The sequence below is a fragment of the Grampus griseus genome (genome assembly GCF_964374135.1).
Source record: "Grampus griseus genome assembly, chromosome: 13".
NCBI classification, from domain to species: Eukaryota; Metazoa; Chordata; class Mammalia; order Artiodactyla; family Delphinidae; genus Grampus; species Grampus griseus.
In genome coordinates, this window is record NC_139007.1 from 14,230,948 (window position 1) to 14,253,824 (window position 22,877).

General features: G+C 36.5%; 1 protein-coding gene across 1 annotated transcript in view; it reads right to left on the reverse strand.

Moving 5' to 3' along the window:
• The window catches only part of LCA5 (lebercilin LCA5), a gene marked incomplete at its 3' end in the record, with an annotated part of 62,301 nt that overhangs the window by 36,508 nt on the left and 2,916 nt on the right, over nt 1-22,877 (reverse strand). Inside the window, exon 2 of the mRNA XM_082669371.1 lies at nt 20,766-21,295. Within this exon, the coding sequence (XP_082525497.1) occupies nt 20,766-21,295 (530 nt within the window). The remainder of the gene's footprint in view (nt 1-20,765; nt 21,296-22,877) is intronic.

A 22,877-nucleotide genomic window follows, 5' to 3' on the forward strand; every position in this document is an offset into this window, starting at 1 on the left:
AAAAAATTTTTTTTCTTAATAATTATTCTTTATTTTAATAACTTTATTTTATTTTATCTTACTTTATTTTATTTTATCCTCTTCCTTTCTTTCTACTTCTTCTCCCTTTTATTCTCAGCCATGTGGAAGAAGGGCTCTTGGTGCTACAGCCAGGAATCAGTGCTGTGCCTCTGAGGTGGGAGAGCCAACTTCAGGACACTGGTCCACAAGAGACCTCCCAGCTCCACATATCAAATGGCAAAAATCTCCCAGAGATCTCCATCTCAACACCGACACCCAGCTTCACTCAATGACCAGCAAGCTACAGTGCTGGACACCCTATGCCAAAAAACTGGCAAGACAGGAACACAACCCCATCCATTAGCAGACAGGCTGCCTAAAATCATAATAAGTCCACAGACACCCCAAAACACACCACCAGACGTGGACCTGCCCACCAGACAGACAAGATCCAGCCTCATCCACCAGAACACAGGCACTAGTCCCCTCCATCAGGAAGCCTACACAACCCACTGAACGAACCTTAGCCACTGCAGACAGACAACAAAAACAATGGGAACTACGAACCTGCAGCCTGCAAAAAGGAGACCCCAAACACAGTAAGATAAGCAAAATGAGAAGACAGAAAAACACACAGCAGATGAAGGAGCAAGATAAAAACCCACCAGACCTAACAAATGAAGATGAAATAGGCAGTCTACCTGAAAAAGAATTCAGAGTAATTATAGTAAAGATGATCCAAAATCTTGGAAATAGAATAGAGAAAATGCAAGAAACATTTAACAAGGACCTAGAAGAATTAAAGAGGAAACAAACAACGATGAACAACACAATAAATTAAATGAAAAATTCTGTAGAAGGGATCAACAGCAGAATAACTGAGGCAAAATAACAGATAAGTGACCTGGAAGATAAAATACTGGAAATAACTACAGCAGAACAGAATAAAGAAATAAGAATGAAAACAACTGTGAACAGTCTCAGAGACCTCTGGGACAACATTAGACACACCAACATTTGAATTATAGTGGTCCCAGAAGAAGAAGAGAAAAAGAAAGGGACTGAGAAAATATTTGAAGAGATTATAGTTGAAAACTTCCCTAAAATGGGAAAGGAAATAGTTAATCAAGTCCAGGAAGCACAGAAAGTCCCATACAGGATAAATCCAAGGAGAAACACACCAAGACACATATTAATCAAACTGTCAAAAATTAAATACAAAGAAAACATATTAAAAGCAGCAAGGGGGCTTCCCTGGTGGTGCAGTGGTTGAGAGTCTGCCTGCCAATGCAGGGGACACAGGTTCATGCCTCGGTCTGGGAAGATCCCACATGAGGCGGAGCGGCTGGGGCCGTGAGACATGGCCACTGAGCCTGTGCGTCCGGAGCTTGTGCTCCGCAACAGGAGAGGCCACAACAGTGAGAGGCCTGCGTACAGCAAAAAAAAACAAAACAAAAGCAGCAAGGGAAAAACAACAAATAACACACAAGGGAATCCCCATAAGGTTAACAGCTGATCTTTCAGCAGAAACTCTGCAAGCCAGAAGGGACTGGCAGGACATATTTAAAGTGATGAAGGAGAAGAACCTACAACCAAGATTACTCTACCCAGCAAAGATCTAATTCAGATTTGATGGAGAAATTAAAACCTTTACAGACAAGCAAAAGCTGAGAGAGTTCAGCACCACCAAACCAGCTTTACAACAAATGCTAAAGGACCTTCTCTAGGCAAGAAACACAAGAGAAGGAAAAGACCTACAATAACAAACCCAAAACAATTAGGAAAATGGGAATAGGAACATACATATCGATAATTACCTTAAATGTAAATGGATTAAATGCTCCCACCAAAAGACATAGACTCACTGAATGGATACAAAAAGAAGACCCATATATATGCTGTCTACAAGAGACCCACTTCAGACCAAGGGACACATACAGACTGAAAGTGAGCGGATGGAAAAAGATATTCCATGAAAAAGGAAATCAAAAGAAAGCTGGAGTAGCAATTCTCATATCAGACAAAATAGACTTTAAAATAAAGATTATTACAAGAGACTAAAAAGGGCACTACATAATGAACAAGGGATCAATCCAAGAAGAAGATATAACAACTGTAAATATTTATGCACCCAACATAGGAGCACCTCAATACATAAGGCAAATACTAACAGCCATAAAAGGGGAAATCGACAGTAACACATTCATAGTAGGGGACTTGAACACCCCACTTTCACCAATGGACAGATCATCCAAAATGAAAATAAATAAGGAAACACAAGCTTTAAATGATACATTAAACAAGATGGACTTAATTGATATTTATAGGACATTCCATCCCAATACAACAGAATACACATTTTTCTCAACTGCTCATGGAACATTCTCCAGAATAGATCATATCTTGGGTCACAAATCAAGCTTCGGTAAATTTAAGAAAATTGAAATGGTATAAAGTATCTTTTCCGACCACAATGCTATGAGACCAGATACCAATTACAGGAAAAGATCTGTAAAAAATACAAACACATGGAGGCTAAACAGTACACTACTTAATAACCAAGTGATCACTGAAGAAATCAAAGAGGAAATCAAAAAATACCTAAAAACAAATGACAAGAGAGACACAACGGCCCAAAACCTATGGGATGCAGCAAAAGCAGTTCTAAGAGGGAAGTTTATAGCAATACAATCCTACCTTAAGAAACAGGAAACATCTCGAATAAACAACCTAACCTTGCACCTAAAGCAACTAGAGAAAGAAGAACAAAAAAACCCCAATGTTAGCAGAAGGAAAGAAATCATAAATATCAGATCAGAAATAAATGAAACAGAAATGAAGGCAATGATAGCAAAGATCAATAAAACTAACAGCTGTTTCTTTGAGAAGATAAACAAAATTCATAAACCATTAGCCAGACTCATCAATAAAAAAAGGGAGATGACTCAAATCAATAGAATTAGAAATGAAAAAGAAGTAACAATTTACACTGCAGAAATACAAAAGATCATGAGAGATTACTACAAGCAACTCTATGCCAATAAAATGGACAACCTGGAAGAAATGGACAAATTCTTAGAAATGCACAACCTGGGCTTCCCTGGTGGCGCAGTGGTTGAGAGTCCGCCTGCCGATGCAAGGGACATGGGTTCGTGTCCCGGTCCGGGAAGATCCCACATGCCACGGAGTGGCTAGGCCCATGAGCCATGGCCGCTGGGCCTGCACGTCCGGAGCCTGTGGTCCGCAACGGGAGATGCTGCATACTGCACAAAAAATTAAAATCTTCCAACGAACAAAAGCCCAAGACCAGATGGCTTCACAGGCAACTTCTATCAAACACTTAGAGATGAGCTAACACCTAACCTTCTCAAACTCTTCCAAAATATAGCAGAGAGAGGAACACTCCCAAAGTCATTCTACAAGGCCACCATCACCCTGATACCAAAACAAGACAAGGATGTCACAAAGAAAGAAAACTATAGGCCAATATCACTGATGAATACAGATGCAAAAATCCTCAACAAAATACTAGCAAACAGAATCCAACAGCACATTAAAAGGATCATACACCATGATTAAGTGGGGTTTACTGCAGGAATGCAAGGATTCTTCAATATACGCAAATCAATCAATGTGATACACCATATTAACAAATTGAAGGAGAAAAACCATATGATCATCTCAATAGATGCAGAGAAAGCTTTCGACAAAATTCAACACCCATTTATGATAAAAACCCTGCAGAAAGTAGGCATAGAGGGAACTTTCCTCAACATAATAAAGGCCATATATGACAAACCCACAGGCAACATCCTCCTCAATGGTGAAAAACTGAAACCATTTCCACTAAGATCAGGAACAAGACAAGGTTGCCCACTCTCACCACTCTTATTCAACATAGTTTTGGAAGTTTTAGCCACAGCAATCAGAGAAGAAAAGGAAATAAAAGGAATCCAAATCGGAAAGGAAGAAGTAAAGCTGTCACTGTTTGCAGATGACATGATACTATACTTAGAGAATCCTAAAGATGCTACAAGAAAACTACTAGAGCTAATCAATGAATTTGGTAAAGTAGCAGGATATAAAATTAATGCACAGAAATCTCTGGCATTCCTATACACTAATGATGAAAAATCTGAAAGTGAAATCAAGAATACACTCCCATTTACCATTGCAACAAAAAGAATAAAATATCTAGGAATAAACCTACCTAAGGAGACAAAAGACCTATATGCAGAAAATTATAAGACACTGATGAAAGAAATTAAAGATGATACAAATAGATGGAGAGATATACCATGTTCTTGGATTGGAAGAATCAACATTGTGAAAATGACTCTACTACCCAAAGCAATCTACAGATTCAATGCAATCCCTATCAAACTACCACTGGCATTTTTCACAGAACTAGAACAAAAAATTTCACAATTTCTATGGAAACACAAAAGACCCCGAATAGCCAAAGCAATCTTGAGAACGAAAAACAGAGCTGGAGGAATCAGGCTCCCTGACTTCAGACTATACTACAAAGCTACAGGAATCAAGACAGTATGGTACTGGCACAGAAACAGAAATATAGATCAATGGAAGAGGATAGAAAGCCCAGAGATAAACCCATGCACATATGGTCACCTTATCTTTGATAAAGGAGGCAGGAATGTACAGTGGAGAAAGGACAGCCTCTTCAATAAGTGGTGCTGGGAAAACTGGACAGGTACCTGGAAAAGTATGAGATTAGAACACTCCCTAACACCATACACAAAAATAAGTTCAAAATGGATTAAAGACCTAAATGTAAGGCCAGAAACTATCAAAGTCTTAGAGGAAAACATAGGCAGAACACTCTATGACATAATCACAGTAAGATCCTTTTTGACCCACCTCCTACAGAAATGGAAAGAAAAATAAACAAATGGGACCTAATGAAACTTCAAAGCTTTTGCACAGCAAAGGAAACCATAAACAAGACCAAAAGACAACTCTCAGAATGGGAGAAAATATTTGCAAATGAAGCAACTGACAAAGGATTAATCTCCAAAACTTACAAGCAGCTCATGAAGCTCAATAACAAAAAAACAAACAACCCAATCCAAAAATGGGCAGAAGACCTAAATAGACATTTCTCCAAAGAAGATATACAGACTGCCAACAAACACATGAAAGAATGCTCAACATCATTAATCATTAGAGAAATGCAAATCAAAACTACAATGAGATATCATCTCACACCAGTCAGAATGGCCATCATCAAAAAATCTAGAAACAATAAATGCTGGAGAGGGTGTGGAGAAAAGGGAACACTCTTGCACTGCTGGTGGGAATGTGAATTGGTTCAGCCACTACAGAGAACAGTATGGAGGTTTCTTAAAAAACTACAAATAGAACTACCATATGACCCAGCAATCCCACTACTGGGCATATACCCTGAGAAAACCATAATTCAAAAAGAGTCATGTACCAAAATGTTCATTGCAGCTCTATTTACAATAGCCCGGAGATGGCGACAACCTAAGTGCCCATCATCAGATGAGTAGATAAAGAAGATGTGGCACATACATACAATGGAATATTACTCAGCCATAAAAAGAAACGAAATTGAGCTATTTGTAATGAGGTGGATAGACCTAGAGTCTGTCATACAGAGTGAAGTAAGTTAGAAAGAGAAAGACAAATACCGTATGCTAACACATATACATACAATCTAAGAAAAAGAAACAAATGTCATGAAGAACCTAGGGGTAAGACAGGAATAAAGACACAGACCTACTGGAGAATGGACTTGAGGATATGGGGATGGGGAAGGGTAAGCTGTGACAAAGTGAGAGAGTGGCATGGACATATATACACTACCAATCGTAAAATAGATAGCTAGTGGGAAGAAGCCGCATAGCACAGGGAGATCAGCTCGGTGCTTTGTGACCACCTAGAGGGGTGGGATAGGGAGGGTGGGAGGGAGGGAGACGCAAGAGGGAAGAGATATGGGAACATATGTATATGTATAACTGATTCACTTTGTTATAAAGCAGAAACTAACACACCATTGTAAAGCAATTATACTCCAATAAAGATGTATAAAAAAAAAAAAGCAGGGAGAGCTATACTTACATCAGACAAAATAGTCTTTAAACTAAAAATGGTAAAAATAAATAAATAAATAAAAACTACATCAGTTTGCACATTCTAATCACTTTCCAGGATCAAAAGGGAGATTTTTACTTATATAATAGTCCTAGTGTATGCAGCTGGTAAAACCAGAGGCTACAATCCAGTATTACTGCTAAGAGACATTTTTCATCCACCAATGTTGTACACGTATGAAAATGGTGTACAGTACAATAATGTACATCCTAAAAGCACCACTCTTTTAGCATAATAGAAGAAAGTCCGAAGAGCTCCTATACAGACTACTGTAGATAACTTCACTTCTTTGATACTTGTAGCTTATTGTAATTTTTAAAAAATAAATTCAAGGTCATTCATTGTAAAAAAAAAAAAAAAGACAAAGGTCATAATATAATGAGAAAGGGTCAATACACCAAAAAGATATATCAGTTGTAAATATTTATGTACCCAACATCAGAGCACCTAAGCAAAAGGAGAAATAAACATCAATATAATAATAGTTAGGGACTTTAATAATGCACTCCCAACAACAGACAGCTCATCCAGACAGAAAATCAGTAAGAAGACCACAGATTTGAACAGTACTATAGACCAAATGGACCTAACAGACACACACAGAACATTCTATCTGACAACAGCAGAATACACATTCTCCTCAAGCAGACATGGAAAACCACATGCTAGGGCAGACCACATGCTAGGCCACAAAACAAGTCTTAGCACATTCAAGAAGACTGAAATTATACCAAGTATCTTCTCTGACAATGGTATGAAATCAGAAATCAATAACAAGAAGAAAACTGGGAAATTCACAAAACATGAAAATTAAATAACATTCTCCTGAACAACTAACGGATCAAAGAAAAACTAAAGAGGAAATTTAAGTGTATCAAGACAAACAAAAATGGAAACACACCATACCAAAACTTACAGGATGCCCCAAAAGCAGTTCTAAAATAGAAGTTCAGAGCAATAAATGCTGACATTAAGAAGCAAGAAAGATCTCAATAAACAATAACTCCATGGCTAAAATAACTAGAAAAAGAAAAAACTGAGCCCAAAGTTAGCAGAAGAAAGGAAATAATGAAGATTAGAGCAGAAATAAATGCAGTAGAGAACAGGAAAACAATAGAAAAGATTAACCAAACTAAGAGTCCGTTCTTTGAAAAGATAAAATTGATAAACCTTTAGCTAGACTAACCAAGGAAAACAGAGGATCCAAATCAACAAAACTGTATGAAAAAAGGAGACATTACAACTGATATCACAGACATACAAAGACTCCTAAGAGGCTACTGTGAACAACTATATACCAACAAACTGGACAACCTAGAAAATGTACCAATTCTTAGAAACATACAAACTACCAAGCCTGCTAGTTCTATTTTTAGAGAAACCTCCATACCGTTTTCCACAGTGGCTACCCCAACTTACACTCCCACCAACAGTGTATGAGTATTCCTTTTTCTCCACATCCTTGCCAACATTTGTAATTTGTGTTATTTTTGATGACAGCCATTCTGACAGGTGTGAGGTGATATCTCATTGTGGTTTCAATTTGCATTTCTCTAATGATTAGTGATGTGAGCATCTTTTCATGTGCCTGTTGGCCATCTGTATTTCTTCTTCAGAAAAATGTCTATTCAGTTCTTCTGCTCATTTTTTAATCAGGTTGCTTTTTTTTCATGTTGAGTTCTGTGAGCTGTTTCTGTAGATTGGATATTAACTAACCCCTTATTGGTCATATCATTGGCAAAAACTTTCTCCCATTCAGTATGCTGTCTTTTCATTTTGTAGATGGTTTCCTTTGCTGTGCAAAAGCTTTAACTTTATTTAGGTCCCATTTGCTTATTTTTGCTTTTATTTCCTTTGCTTTAGGAGACAGATCCAATATTGCTACAAGTTATGTCGAAGAATGTTCTGCCTGTGTTTTCCTCTAGGAGTTTTATAGTATCCAGTCTTACATTTAGGTCTTTAATCCACTTTGAGTTTTTTAATCAATATATAGTGTTAGAGAATGTTCTGATTTCATACTTTTACATGTAGCTGTTCAGTTTTCCAAGCACCACTTACTGAAGAGACTGTCTTTTCTCCATTGTATATTTTGCCTCCTTTGTCACAGATTGACCATAGTCTGTAGGTTTATTTCTGGGCTCTCTATTCTGTCCCATTGATCTATGTGTCTGTTTTTGTGCCAGTACCATACTGTTTTGATTACTGTAGCTTCGTAGTATAGTCTGAAGTCTAAACTACCATATGACTACCATATGACTACCATATGACCCAGCAATTCCACTCCTGGGTATATATCCGAAAAAAACAAAAACACTAATTCAAAAAGATACATGCACCCCAATGTTCATAGCAGTATTTACAAGTGCCAAGATATGGAAGCAACGTAAGTGTCCATCAACAGATGAATATATATATACCACATCTTCTTCTCACACACACACACACACACACACACAATGGAATACTACTCATACATAAAAAAGAATGAAATTTTGCCATTTGAAGCAACATGGATAGACTTTGAGGGCATTATGATAAGTGAAGTAAGTCAGACAAAGACAAATACTGTATGGTATTACTTATATGTGGGATCTAAAAAATACAACAAACTAGTGAATATAACAAAAAAAAACCACAGATTCACAGATATAGAGAACTAGCGGTTACCAGTGGGAAGAGAGAAGGGAGAGGGGCATTATGAGGGTAGGGGACTAAGAGATACAACCTATTAGGAATAAAATAAGCTACAAGGATATACTGTACTACATGGGGAATATAGCCAATATTTTATAATAACTATAAATGGATATTAACCTTTAAAAATTTTGGATCACTATATTGTACACCTGTAACTTATACTGTACAGCAACTATACTCCAATTATAAAAAACAAAGACAAGGGGCTTGCCTGGTGGCGCAGTGGTTGAGAGTCCGCCTGCCGATGCAGGGGACATGGGTTCGTGCTCCGGTCCAGGAAGATCCCACATGCCGCGGAGCGGCTGGGCCCGTGAGCCATGGCCGCTAAGCCTGCGAGTCCAGAGCCTGTGCTCCGCAACGGGAGAGGCCACAGCAGTGAGAGGCCCGCGTACCGCAAAAAAACAAAAACAAAACTACCAAGACTGATTGAAGAAGAAACAAATCTGAATAGACCGATTACTAGTAAGGAGATTGAATCAGTAACCAAACTTCCAATGAAGAAAAGCACACGACCCAGATGGCTTCACCAGTGAAGTTTGCCAAACATCAAACTCTTTCAAAAAATCAAAGCAGAGGGAACACTCCCAAGCTCATTTTACAAGGCCAGCATCACACTAATACTAAAGACAAAAAAGAACAGTACCAGAAAATAAAACTACAGATCAATATCCCTGGTGAACACAGATGCAACAATTCTCAATGACATACTAGCAGACCAAAATCAGCCCCATATTAAAAGGAACATTCACCATGATTAGGTGAGATTTATAGCTGGGATGCAAAGACGGTTCAATACATGCAAATCAATAAATGATATACCACATTAATAGAAGGAAAGAAAAAAATCATATGCTCATCTCAATAGATGCAAAAAAAGGAGTTGAGAAAATTTAACATTTGTTCTTGATAAAAACTCTTAACAAATTAGAAGAATTATTCCTCAACATAATAAAGGCCACGTATGACAAGCCCACTACTAACATGATACTCAATGGTGAAAGCTTGAAACTTATTCTCTAAGATCAGGAATAAGACAAGGATGCTCACTCTCGCCACTCCTATTCAATATAGTACTGGAAGTCCTGGCCGGAGCAATCAGGCAAGAAAAAAATAAAAGGCATCTGAGGGCTTCCCTGGTGGCACAGTGGTTGAGAATCTGCCTGCTAATGCAGGGGACACGGGTTCGAGCCCTGGTCTGGGAGGATCCCACATGCCGTGGAGCAACTAGGCCCCTGAGCCACAGCTACTGAGCCTGCGCGTCTGGAGCCTGTGCTCCACAACAAGAGAGGCCACGATAGTGAGAGGCCCGCACACCGTGATGAAGAGTGGCCCCCACTTGCCACAACTAGAGATAGCCCTCGCACAGAAACAAAGACCCAACACAGCAAAAATACATTAATTAATTAATAAACTCCTACCCCCAACATCTTCTTAAAAAAAAAATTTCTAATTTCCAAATTAGAAAGGAAGAAGTAAAACTGTCTCTATTTGCTGATGACATGATTTTATATAGAGAAAATCCTAAAGACTTTAGCCAAAAAACCGTTAGATCTATTCATTGAATTCAGCAAAGTTACAGGATACAAAATTAACATACAAAAAATCAGTAGCATTTCTATACACTAACAAATTAGCTGGAAAAAAAGAAAATAATCCCATTTACAATAGCATCCAAACAATAAAATACTTAGGAATAAACTTAACCAAAGAAGTGAAACATCTCTTCTCCGAAAGCTAAAAGATACTGACAAAGAAATCAAAGAAGATATAAGTAAATGGAAAGGCATCCAGTGTTCATGGAATGGATGAATTAATATTTTAAAATTGTCCACACTTACCCAAAGCCATATACTGATTCAATGCAATGCCTATCAATATTCCAGTGGCATTTTTTTTTTTTTTTACAGAAGCAGAAAAAGAATCCTAAAATTTATAATGAATGGCAAAAGACCCCAAAGAGCCAAAGCAATCCTCAAGAAGAAGAACAAAAAGCAGGAGGCATCACACACATCCAGACTTCCCGCTAATACTATAAAGCTATAGTAATTAAAACAGTACAGTAGTGACATAGAAACAAAGAGATCAATGGAACAGTACTGACAGCCCAGAAGTAAACCCAAGCACACACAGTCAAAACTAATATTTGACAAGGGAGTCAAGAATACTCAGTGGAGAAAAGACAGTCTCTCCAACAAATGGTGCTGAGATAATTGCATATTCATATATAAAAGAAAGAAACTAGACCCCTATATTACACCACTCACAAAAATTAACTTGAAATGGATTAAAGACTTAAATGTAAGACCCGAAACCATGAAACCCCTAGAAGAAAACATTGAAAATAAGCTTCTTAATATGGGTGTTGGCAATAATTCTTTGGATATGACACCTAAAGCACAGCAACAAAGTAAAAAATAAACAAGTGACACTACATCAAGCTAAAAAGCTTCTGCACAGCAAAGGAAACAACCAAGTGAAAAGACAACCTATGGAATGGGAAAAAAATATATGTAATAAGAGAATAATATCCAAAATATATAAAGAACTCATTCAACTAAACAGCAAAAACCACAAATAATCCAATTAAAAAATAGGCAAAAGACATTAATACACTTTTTTCCAAAGAAGATATATGAAAGGCAAACAGGTACATGAAAATGCTCAACATCACTAGTCATTAGAGAAATGCAAATCAAAACCGCAACGAGTTATCACCTCACACCTGTTAGAATGACCATCATCAAAAATTGAGACAACAAATGTTAGTGAGGATGTGGAGAAAAGGGAACACCTGTGCACTGTTAGTAGGACTGTAAACTGGTACAGCCACTATGGGAAACAGTATGGAGGATCCTCAAAGAATTAAAAATAGAGCTACTATATGATACAGCAATTCTATTTCTAGGAATATATCCTAAGGAAGTGAAAACACTATCTCAAAAAGATATCTGCACCCCATGTTTGTAGCAGCATATATTTACAATACCCAAGACATGAAAACAACCTTAGTATCCACTGATGTCCATTATTCATCAATGGATAAAGAAGTTGTGGGGTGTGTGTATAAATGATCTTAAAAAACAACAACAACAACAAACAAACTCACAGAAAAAGAGATCGGATTTGTGGTTACCAGAAGTGGAGGTGGGGCAGAGGGCAGTGGCGGAATTGGATGAAGGCAGTCAAAAGGTACAAACTTCCAGTTACAAAGTAAGTACTAGGCATATGATGCATGTATAGGATGATGACTATAGGTAACACTGCTGTAGAATATACATGAAAGTTGTTTTAAGAGAGCAAATCCAAAGGGTACTCATTACCAAAAGCAAAACAAAAAACCTTTTTTGCTTTTTATTGTATCTATGAGATGATGGAGGCTAACTAAACTTGTTACAATAATCATTTCACAATATATGTAAGTCAAACTATTTTGCTGTACACATTAAACGTATACAGTAATATATGTCAATTATATCTCAATAAAACCTGAAAAATAAAAATGAGGCCGATTTAATATATGTGTATGTGAGTGTACACACATATATATATTACATATACATCCACAATGATATGTAAAGAACACCAAAATATGTGGAAAAAACACATATTAAGCAATGTGTATGGTACACTTTCATTTGTAGTTAGAGAGTAAAAAAAGGGACATACACATATATATGTATGAATTTGTGCATGTAAAGACGATTTCTTAACAGCGATTACTTCTTGAGAAGAGGCCTACAAAAGGATAGCATAGAGGGATACTGATGTTTCACTGTATACCTCTCTGTATTATTTGAATTTTTAGGCCCTTTTTTTAGTACTTCTATTACTTTTTCGATAGAAGGTTTTTACTGTAAATATTAACACAAAATTGCTGTAATAATTGTTCTACCTAAATGGTTAGTTTCTAAGCACCCTACCAAATTTATTCTCTGCAATGGTTTTAAACTTTACCCTTCAATCACAGATCTCATAATTTCATTGTAAATCTTCTTCCACCAAAAATGATAAAAATTTTGTAAATAATATAAAATCTAGCCAATTAAGGATCTCAATGGATGCTATTTTATTTCACAATCAGTTCCTTTCTTCAACATTAGAAATCTTTCATTTCTCCAACTTCAATAATAAGCCTAATAAGGACTTAATTTTTTTTAATAAATACGGTTTACCATGCTAAAAATACTTTTGACACATGAAAGGTATAAAAACATGATTTAGACTCTGATTCAGATTTCAGAACTGAGAGGGGCCTCAGAATCATTTAATTCTGCAAACAAAGCAACCAAAATCTGGGCATTAAGAGGGCTGCACAACGTCAGAATAGGGCAAAAACTGAGCTGAGCTCCTGGTCTGACCTCCATTACTCTGTCCTAATTAGCATTTTTTTTTTTTTTTTTTTTAAGAAACAAAGCAGGTAGGTGAGGCAAAGGCAGGCCTTCTGGATTTGGGTTTCTGGAGGGTGAAAGGGCAAAAAAAACATTTAGAGCAGAAACCTAGCCACTGGAGTAAGGTATGGCAGGGAAAGATACAGGAGAAGGAATCTACCTAGCCAACACTACACAGCTCAATTCTCATTCTGAATCAACTAGGAAGGGTAAGGGAAGACAAAGCTGAATCAATTCTTACTTTTGAAAATGATTTACAGTGGAGGACAATATTATTTTTTTATCGACAAGAAACAAATACCTACTTGAGGGCAGCTCTAGGGCCAAGGGAATTTGAATGCCAATCTGTTACAAGAAAAACTATCAAAAGAAAAAGAAGTCTATTCAAACTTCATTTTAGAGCTCTATGACATTCAGGCTACTCAAATCATTCCCCAAAATCTTCAGAAATTTCTAAAAAGTGAGAGAAAGCCTTGTTAACAGTTTCATTATATTTTTCTGACAAGGTAATTCACTCTGTGCCAATTTAATGTTAAAATAGAGTTGGATTTTTTTTTTTTTTTTTTTGCGGTACGCGGGCCTCTCTCTGCTGTGGCCTCTCCTGTTGCGGAGCACAGGCTCCGGACGCGCAGGCTCAGTGGCCATGGCTCACGGGCCTAGCAGCTCCGCAGCATGTGGATCTTCCCAGACAGGGGCACGAGCCCATGTCCCCTGCATCGGCAGGCGGACTCTCAACCACTGCGCCACCAGGGAAGCCCTAGAGTTGGATTTTTTAATGCATTAAAATGTGTGCCCTACAGCTTACTGGAGTATTTTAATAATTATGTGCATGCTATTACATTTATGATCTTTTCATAAAACTTAGTAGATAACTTCCCATTTAGTGATTAAGGATTCTTATGATAGTTAGCAATTCATGATATTTGCTTTATGACAGACTGTTGATCATATCTCTGACTAATCTGCTACTGCATCCTGAGATTGGGAATGCAACCCCAGCTGTAAGGCTTTCTTATGAGGGACAGGACAGAATCGGTGCCTTTACCTTCAGCCCCTACTGGAGGACAGTTCCAGGCCCAGTAAACAATAGTGCAGTTTGGCAGTCATCAATAGAAACTGCAAACTGGGGGAATCGCTAATGAAGTTGCTAACAAAGAACCACTGATACTCAATCAGTGATTCTCGAAGAGTGGTACAGGGACCCCTAAAGGTCTCTGAGACACTTTCGGGAGTTTGCAAGGTCAGAACTACTTTATAATACAATATTATTTGCTATTTTCACTCACTGTCATGAGTGTACGATGGAGCTTTCCAAAGGCTATATAACATGTGATATTATATAACAAAACATGTCAATGTTTGGAAAGTGTGCCTAATGCAATGAACGAACATTTTCCAAATAACGAACATTTTCCAAATGACTAATCCATGATATTACAAAATCATTCATGAGTAAAATATTCATTCAAAGGAGAAGACCGATGGATTTTAAGGCGACAGAGTACAAAAAATTCTTTGACACGGTTTTAGATTCCACATTGCAACAAACCTTTGAGAACACCACTTACTAAGTTTTGATGTAGTATCAAAGAATATCCAGTTATCTGAAAAGCTTTTAAATATTCCTCCATTTTCTAACTCCTATAGACATCTGTGTGAGGCTGAATTTTCTTTTATTTATCAAGCGTAACAACATATTGCAACAGATTGAATGCAGAAGCAGCTATGAGGACCCAGCTGTCCTCTATTAAGTATGACACTGAAGAAATTTGCAAATATATATCAATAAAATGATGCCACTCTTGTCCCAATTTATTTTGGGTTTAGAAAATAGATATTTTGCATTAAAAGATTTCATGATACCATTTAGTGAGTTATTGTTTATTTTAAATAAATTAAGAAATATTTTTGAATGTTCTCAATTTTAATTTCTAATATGGTAAATATCAACAGGTATAGCCATATAAACAAAAGCTCCTGTGGTAATGGTGGGGGGGGGATCTGCAATAATTTTTAAGAGTATAAAAGGGCCTTCAGAACAAAAAATTTGAGAATCACTGCATTATATAACTAAAAATATTTTACTGCTGCAAATGTTAGCACTTTAACAGTTTTTTGCAGCTTTTTTACAATTTGTTGTTTTATTTAAATATTAATAGATATAGCTATTAATATTAAAATAAACATATTTAACTGGGGCTGCTACTTTGATAGGACCCTACTCAATAAACTTATTGAAGTAAAAGCCTAAATGAAGGTATAAAGCCAACCCTAAATAAAGAAATAAACATGTAGTCTGATTTAGCTGTCTGTACCTTTGTACAGAGCTCAACAAATTTAACCCGATCAAGCAGCTCTTCATTCCTGGTATAAGGCCCAGGATCCGGCAGACCACGGGGCGCAAGGCTGGTGAAAAACAACTGCTATGGGTGATGGATTGTCCCTACTCGTATTTTAAAAGGTTGTTTGTCTAACCATGTGTCCACTTCTAAACCACAGTACTGTTAAATTACTCAGACTATGCATTCTGTCACTTCCATCAACTAACAAAATAAACTTGTATCCAACTTACAGAGGGTGAAGAGGGAAGTTTTTCACAGCTCAACTATTTAGAGGTAACCTTGAAGAATGCTTCCCTGCCGCCCCTCGCCCCCACCCCAGGAAGAAAATGTAACACAAGGGGAATAAGAATTTTGGCCTGAAATCCTTTCTGGGATAAGGCAATCTATAAACAAAGTTGCCTGTCACAAACTCCAGCTTAAGGACATATTCCTAAAATAAACAAACAACACCGTACAGATAGTCATCCTTAGTAAAGAATAGCACAAAACTTAAAGACAGCACTACTAGGATTTTACTGCAATTTCAAGGGACACTCGGGACTTTCTCAGGTTTTAGTTAATTTGCAAAATGAAACACCACAATTGAGCTCCTAGATTCTTCCCTTACCCTTAAAGTCAATGGTACCGAGTCTGAAGAAAAAAGATTAACTTAGTGTTAAATAAAATTTGAAAAACTGAATGAGGCATGAGAACAAAAGCTAACAAAAGCTAAATTTCACACTAAATTAAGACAATAGTAAATATTTCGAATTCTGGATTGATTACTGAGATTATGAAAGATAATTTTCTTTCAAAATGAAAACTTTAGGAAGTATCAAAACTTTAGGAAGTATGAAAAGGTAAGCTAAAAAGCAGAGAATAATTACCCTCAGGTGGGTTGCAGAGGCTCCTCCATTCATAAGAGAGCTAGTTTGATATGACAGCTGACTTGAGATTGATTTGAGAGTAGGTTCATAATAACGTATTAAATGTTGATTCCAATATAATTTACAACAGAAATGAAGCAGTTTAGATCTCCCAAACAAACTTTGAGGCTTGGAGCTAATAAACTTAACATTCCTGAAACTTGAGAGTAAACTTCTAAAGCTAGGCCATTCCTTTATGTGCATTAAATAGTCATAACCCCTTGTGAAAATGATTTTTGCAATAAAAATGAGCTTTGAAATTTGAAAATAAAAGTTCAAAAATAATTTTCTCATCCAGAAAAAACTGAGACTATTTACAGTTGCTTCAAACAAAATGAAATATTTAGGTATAAATCTAACAAAACCTGTTTCGATCTGAATCCGGAAAATTAAAAAATGATGATGAAAATAATCAAAAATGGAGAAATATACTGTGTTCAAGAATTGGAAGATTCGGGGCTTCCCTGGTGGACCAGTGGGTAAGACTCCATGCTCCCAATTCAGGGGACCCAGGTTCGATCCCTGGTCGGGGAACTAGATCCCGCATACATGCTGCAACTAAGAGTTCACATGCCGCAACTAAGAGTTTGCATGGCGCAGCTAAGAGTTTGCGTGCCACAACTAAGGGTCCGCATGCCACACCTAAGAGTCCACATGCTGCAGCTAAAAGATCCCATGTGCCGCAACTAATACCCAGTGCAGCCAAAATAAAAAAATAAAAAATAAATATACCAAAAAAATTGGAAGATTCAACATAATAATGATGTCAATTCTCCACAAATTGATCCATGTTTAATGAAATTCTTATCAAAATCTCAGGAAGGTGTTGGTAGACAGAGACAAGTTTATTCTAAAGTTCATTTGGAAAGGTAGAGGACCTAGAGTAGCTAAAATAGGTAAAATTTTAAAAACAAAGCATAACATGAGATGAATCCCTCTACCATAATCATATATATATGGTTTACTATGTAGTCTGTAATGAGGAGAGTGTGGTATCATCAGAGGGACAGACACATATATCAGTAGAATAAAGAATCCAGAAATAGACCCACAAAAATAAGTCCAACTGATTTTTGACAAAGGTGCCAGATTCAGTGGAGGAAGAACAGCCTTTTCAACAAATGGTACTAGAGCAACTGGGCACTAAAAGGTGGGGGAAAAAAAAATGAACCTCGACCTAAACCTCACAACTTATACAAAAATTAACTCAAAATGAATCATGGACTTTAAAACATAAAACCATAAAGCTTTTGGATAAAAACACAGTAGAAAATCTTTGGAGCTACAGACAAAGGGTACCAGGGATAGCAAAGAATTCTTAACTTGACACTAAAAAGCACAATCCATGAAAGAAAAATCTGATAAACTGGACCACATCAAAATTTAAAACCTTTCTTCTGAAAGACCCTGTGAAGAGGATGAAAAGACAAGCTACAAATTGGGAGAAAATATTTGCAAACCACGTACCTGACAAAGAACCTGCATTTAGTATATATATATGAAGAACTATCAAAATTCAACAGTAAAAGCACAAACAATCCAATGAGAAATATAGGCAAAAAACAAACAAAATGAATAGGATCTTCTGATGGCAAATAAGCATATAAAAAGATGTTCAACATCATTAGCCATTAGGAATAATGCAAGTTAAAACCAAGAAATAGTGCTAAAAACCTGTAAGAATGGCTAAAATTTTAAAAAGTGATAACACCAAATGCTGGCAAGGATGTGGAGAAAGTGGATCACTTATACATTGCTGGTAAAAATGTAAAATGGTACTGCTGCTCTACAAAAGAGAAAGGCGGTTTCTTACAAAACGTGTGCTTATCGTACAATCCATCAAGTATACTTTCATGCATATATTCCAGAGAAATGAAAATTTATGTTCACACAAAAATCTGTACATGAATGGTCATAACAGCTTTATTAGGTAATAGCTAAAAACTGCAAACAATCCAAATGCCCTTCAACGGGATATACCATAACACTCTGTTGTATATCCATGCCATGGAATACTACCTGGGAATAAAAAAAGGAACAAGCTATTGATATACGCAACAACTTGGATGGAGCTCAAGGGAAAAAATGAAATCTGCCAACCGCAAAAGGTTAAATACTGTATGATTCCAGTATTTATATTACATTCTTAAAATGATGAAATTATAGAAACGGTGAACAGATCAGTGGATGCCACAGATCAGAGAGCTGGGGAAGCCAGGAAGGTAACTGTGCCTATAAGGTGGTAACACAAGTTCCCTGTGATGGAACTGTTCTGCATCTTGACCACGGTGATGGTCACATGAATCTACACATGTGATAAAATTGCATAGAACTAAATACATACACACACACACACACACACACACACACAAAGTCCAGGTAAAACTGGTGAAATCTGAATAAGGTTGATGAGTTGTATCAATGTATTACCACCAATTTCCTAACTGCAATATTATATTCTAAGTATGCTATATGTTACCACTGGAGAAACTGGATGAAGGATCTATGCGATCTCTCTACATAATGTTGTTAAAACTTCATGTCAACCTAAATTAACCAAAAATAAAGTTTTTTTAAATTTCTTAACTCCACTAAGAAAAAAAAGCAAGAATTGAGGACACTATACAGTTAACAAGTATTTCAAAGACTTATCATCACAGATGACTGATTTTCAGCTCTCAAGTGGGTAGCCACATAATTCAACTCCATCTACAACTCAGAAACCACAGACTTATTCCATTTTTCCTCTCTTTCTTCTTTCTCTTCCCTCCTCTACCACTCCATCAACCCCCTTCATAACTGGCTATAAGAGAGAACTGCAGTATGTGTATATGTGTGTGTGTGTGCGCGTGCATGCGTACTGCAACTCCGTGTTCTCTCTAGTTTTATATAAACACGCACAGAGGTGTGGGTTGTTTTCAACCATACTTATTAATTAGCATTCTGGGCTCTTGGTTCCTAATTTTAAAATCCATTATGTGGCACATTTTATACTTCCCTTTAAAAATCATTAAAATGTCAGCTATTTGTTTATGACAATAGTTGCTTCCATCCCTACCCCCACCCCACTACATAGGAAAGTGGTCCTTAAAAAAAAGTTTTCGTATGTTGCTCTGAAGTTCGAGTTGATCACTGGTGGAACCTATACAATAAGATATCTTCTGTGCACTGAAACAGAAGTTAATGATTGCTAATTTTGGAGAATAAGCTAGGCACTTTTTCTGGTCACTGATATACACTCCATTTAATAAGTCACTGTCTCTGGGCATGGCATTGGTAGATTGAGCCTGGCATACTATACAGACTACGAAGTACTATTATCATACCATGTACTAAAAACATCTAATTAATACACTGCAGAAAGCTAGTTTATTTATAGTTCTGACTTTCCCTTGCTCAGAGAGCTCTCACAGCAGGCATTATTCTCATACTTTTTCCCTACCTTTGCTTTCTAAACTACTTTGTCAATTCTAAGTAATTCTAAGCCCTGACTCAGGGCTTCTGTTTGATACACACAGACACACACACACACACACAGCACCACATTTCAGTGGATGTTTAACTCCGTGGATCTTAGTCACTTGCGGAAAATATAATATTTGATTTGAGATATATATGTATGTGTGTATGTGTGTGTGTGTGTGTGTGTGTGTGTGGGTGTGGGTGTGGGTGTGGGTGTGGGTGTGTGTATGTATCTCACAGGTATCATCTAATATAAGTTTTCCATATAACAGTCATGGGGTAGTACTCTTTTCCTAATTATAAGAAAAAAATATTTTTATAAGATCTGCTGTATTCTCAGACCATTAACTCAACATCATTCCACCCACCTCTCACATCAGTTTTTATTTGGGGGAGTAGAGGCACACCCTGTCCCAAAATATATCTTTCACAAATGTTCAAAGAAATAAAAACAGAAAGTATTATTCATGTGGCATTTCTTACACAATGGCCCCAAAATGTCAGTTTTCTACACTATAGCTCTTATAGTATCATTTTCAATTTCAGAGAAACAATCACATAATCAAATAGTATATTTCCCCCAAATGGTCAAGATCCATGGAATTAAATATCCATTAACATGTGGCCCATTAATGTACACAATCTTTTACATCTTGCTCTTAAAGATAAAATCTTAAGTTTTTCCTAATCTCTTACTCAGAAAGATAATACCAAAAAAATAGTTTTCATTTCCAAGCAATGCAGAACTGCAATAAGCAGTCTTAAAAGAGCACATTAAATGCCCAATGAAGAATAACACAAAACAGCACAATTAGAAACTGTAGAAATTTTACCTTAATTCTTCTCTCGGTGTCATCTAATTTTAACTCTGCTGAAACGAGTTTCTTTGCTAAGTCATCTCGTTCAGGTAGGTGTCTAGCTTCAGAGATCTTTTTCAGTTTCTGTAAGGAAAGTTTTGTCCTAAATAGTTCACCTTCTGTATCTTTCACCCTTTTCTCAGTTGCCCGTTCTTTCTCTCGAGATTTTCTTAAGCGTTCTTTGAGTGCTGTAATCTCATTGTTATGACGAGCAATAAGTTGTGAGATTTCATTTTCTGTATCTTCAAACTTATTCAGGGCTTTCTCCTGCCGATACTGAAGCCTTTTCAAAGCCTTATTTTCTTTTAGCAGCTCAGCTAACTTGACCTGGAGTTCAGTTACTTCATTCTGCAATTCATTGATTTTTAGCAGTCTTGCAGAAAGAACCCGTTTTGTAACAAGATCAGTATCTTTCCGAAGTGGCTCCCTATTGAGGCCCTGGGAGTGAAATCCCGCTGGGACTCCCCTTCTGTTTGGTGGACCCTTAGGGCTTGGTTTCCTAGGGACTAAAAAAGAAACAGTAATAATGTAAAGTGAAAGCTGTACCAGATGTAGTATTATTTACTCATCCTAACACAAGTGGATCCACAACATTCTTTAGTTATCTTGTTTCCTTAAAAAATGATTTTACAATATTTAATTAGATATCAGGTTTTACCTAGAGCTCTTAATATAATGGTTTTATAAGAAAGGTTTGAAATCTTTTAAGAAAGTTCAAGAATTATATTCTGATCCAGCAAAATAATATCCCCATAGTTTATAGGGAATTATTTTACCATTTTTAACTTTACAGATAAGATAGCCAGCCAGCATTTGAACACAGGCACCGTCAGCACTAGCATGGTGCCTAATAAATACTGGACAAAATATTGTGATACTCAAGTCATTTGTCCCAAGATATTTGGGATCATTATTTAAAATGTGGAAATGTATGGGTTTTTTAAATTAGTTAGAAATCTTTATTTGGGGCAAGAGGATGAAAACATGACAGCAAGAAGATTTGCGACTCAGATTTACCACTTAATAAATCCTTGAGCAATTCAACTTAAACCTTTTCCAGGTCTATCTTCCCTACCCACAGAATAAGGATAACAACTCATTTGTTGTCGTGAGGATTAACTGAAGTTTGCATGTAAAACAGAAAGTTCTCCACAAATATTCTCTGTCAGCGACAAAAACTTAATCCCAGGTATCAGTGATTGGAAACAGAAAACACTTCAGCAGTACAGGTGTGATTCTAAATGCTTTCTCAGAGGCTTTCTTTTGTGTGATGTTCGAATCAAAAACATCTGGCATAATTTAAGAACAAGATAAACAAAAAACTCCACCCTAAAAAGTACAAGCATGTGAAATCTTTAAAGTTAACTAATACACATTAATCACAATATTTCACAAAAATTTGGAATGTTTTTTTTTTCTTTTTACTAAAAGTTCATTAAACTTAAGCCTCAATATACAAAGCACCTGCTCTTTAAAAGAGGCATCTGGAAGTCTGCCACAGTTGAGAATAACGAACTTTAATCTCCAAGGTGACTGCATTTTTTCAAGAAGGAAATGCATTCCAGAGGGAAGAAAAAATGAAGAAAAACTAGAAAATCCAATGTTTCCCTACCCGTTTTACCAGCCATGGATACCCTGATTTCATTATGTAAACAAGGGTAAGAGTAATATTTACAATTTAACACTATAAAGTTTCATTAAAGAGATGGAAGTTTTATAGAAGCTATTTTGAATGTGTAACTGATTCGGGATTGCAGCTCTATAAATGCTTGAATATATGAAAGGAAGTGGTAATAAAAAGAAATGAGGGAAAACCTACTTGTAACTCTGAAACTATGCTATCCAATATAGTAGTCACTAGCCACATGTGCCTACTGAGAAACTTGAAATGTGGGTGGTCCAAACTGAGATACCCCGTAACTATGAAATACATACCAGATTTCAAACACTTAGTTTAAAAAAAAAAAGGAATGCAGAATATTCCACACACTATGTTTTATATTAACTATATTTAGAAATGATAATATTCTGGATATGTTGGGTTAAATAAAATATATTATTAAAATTAATTCCACCTGCTTTTCTTTT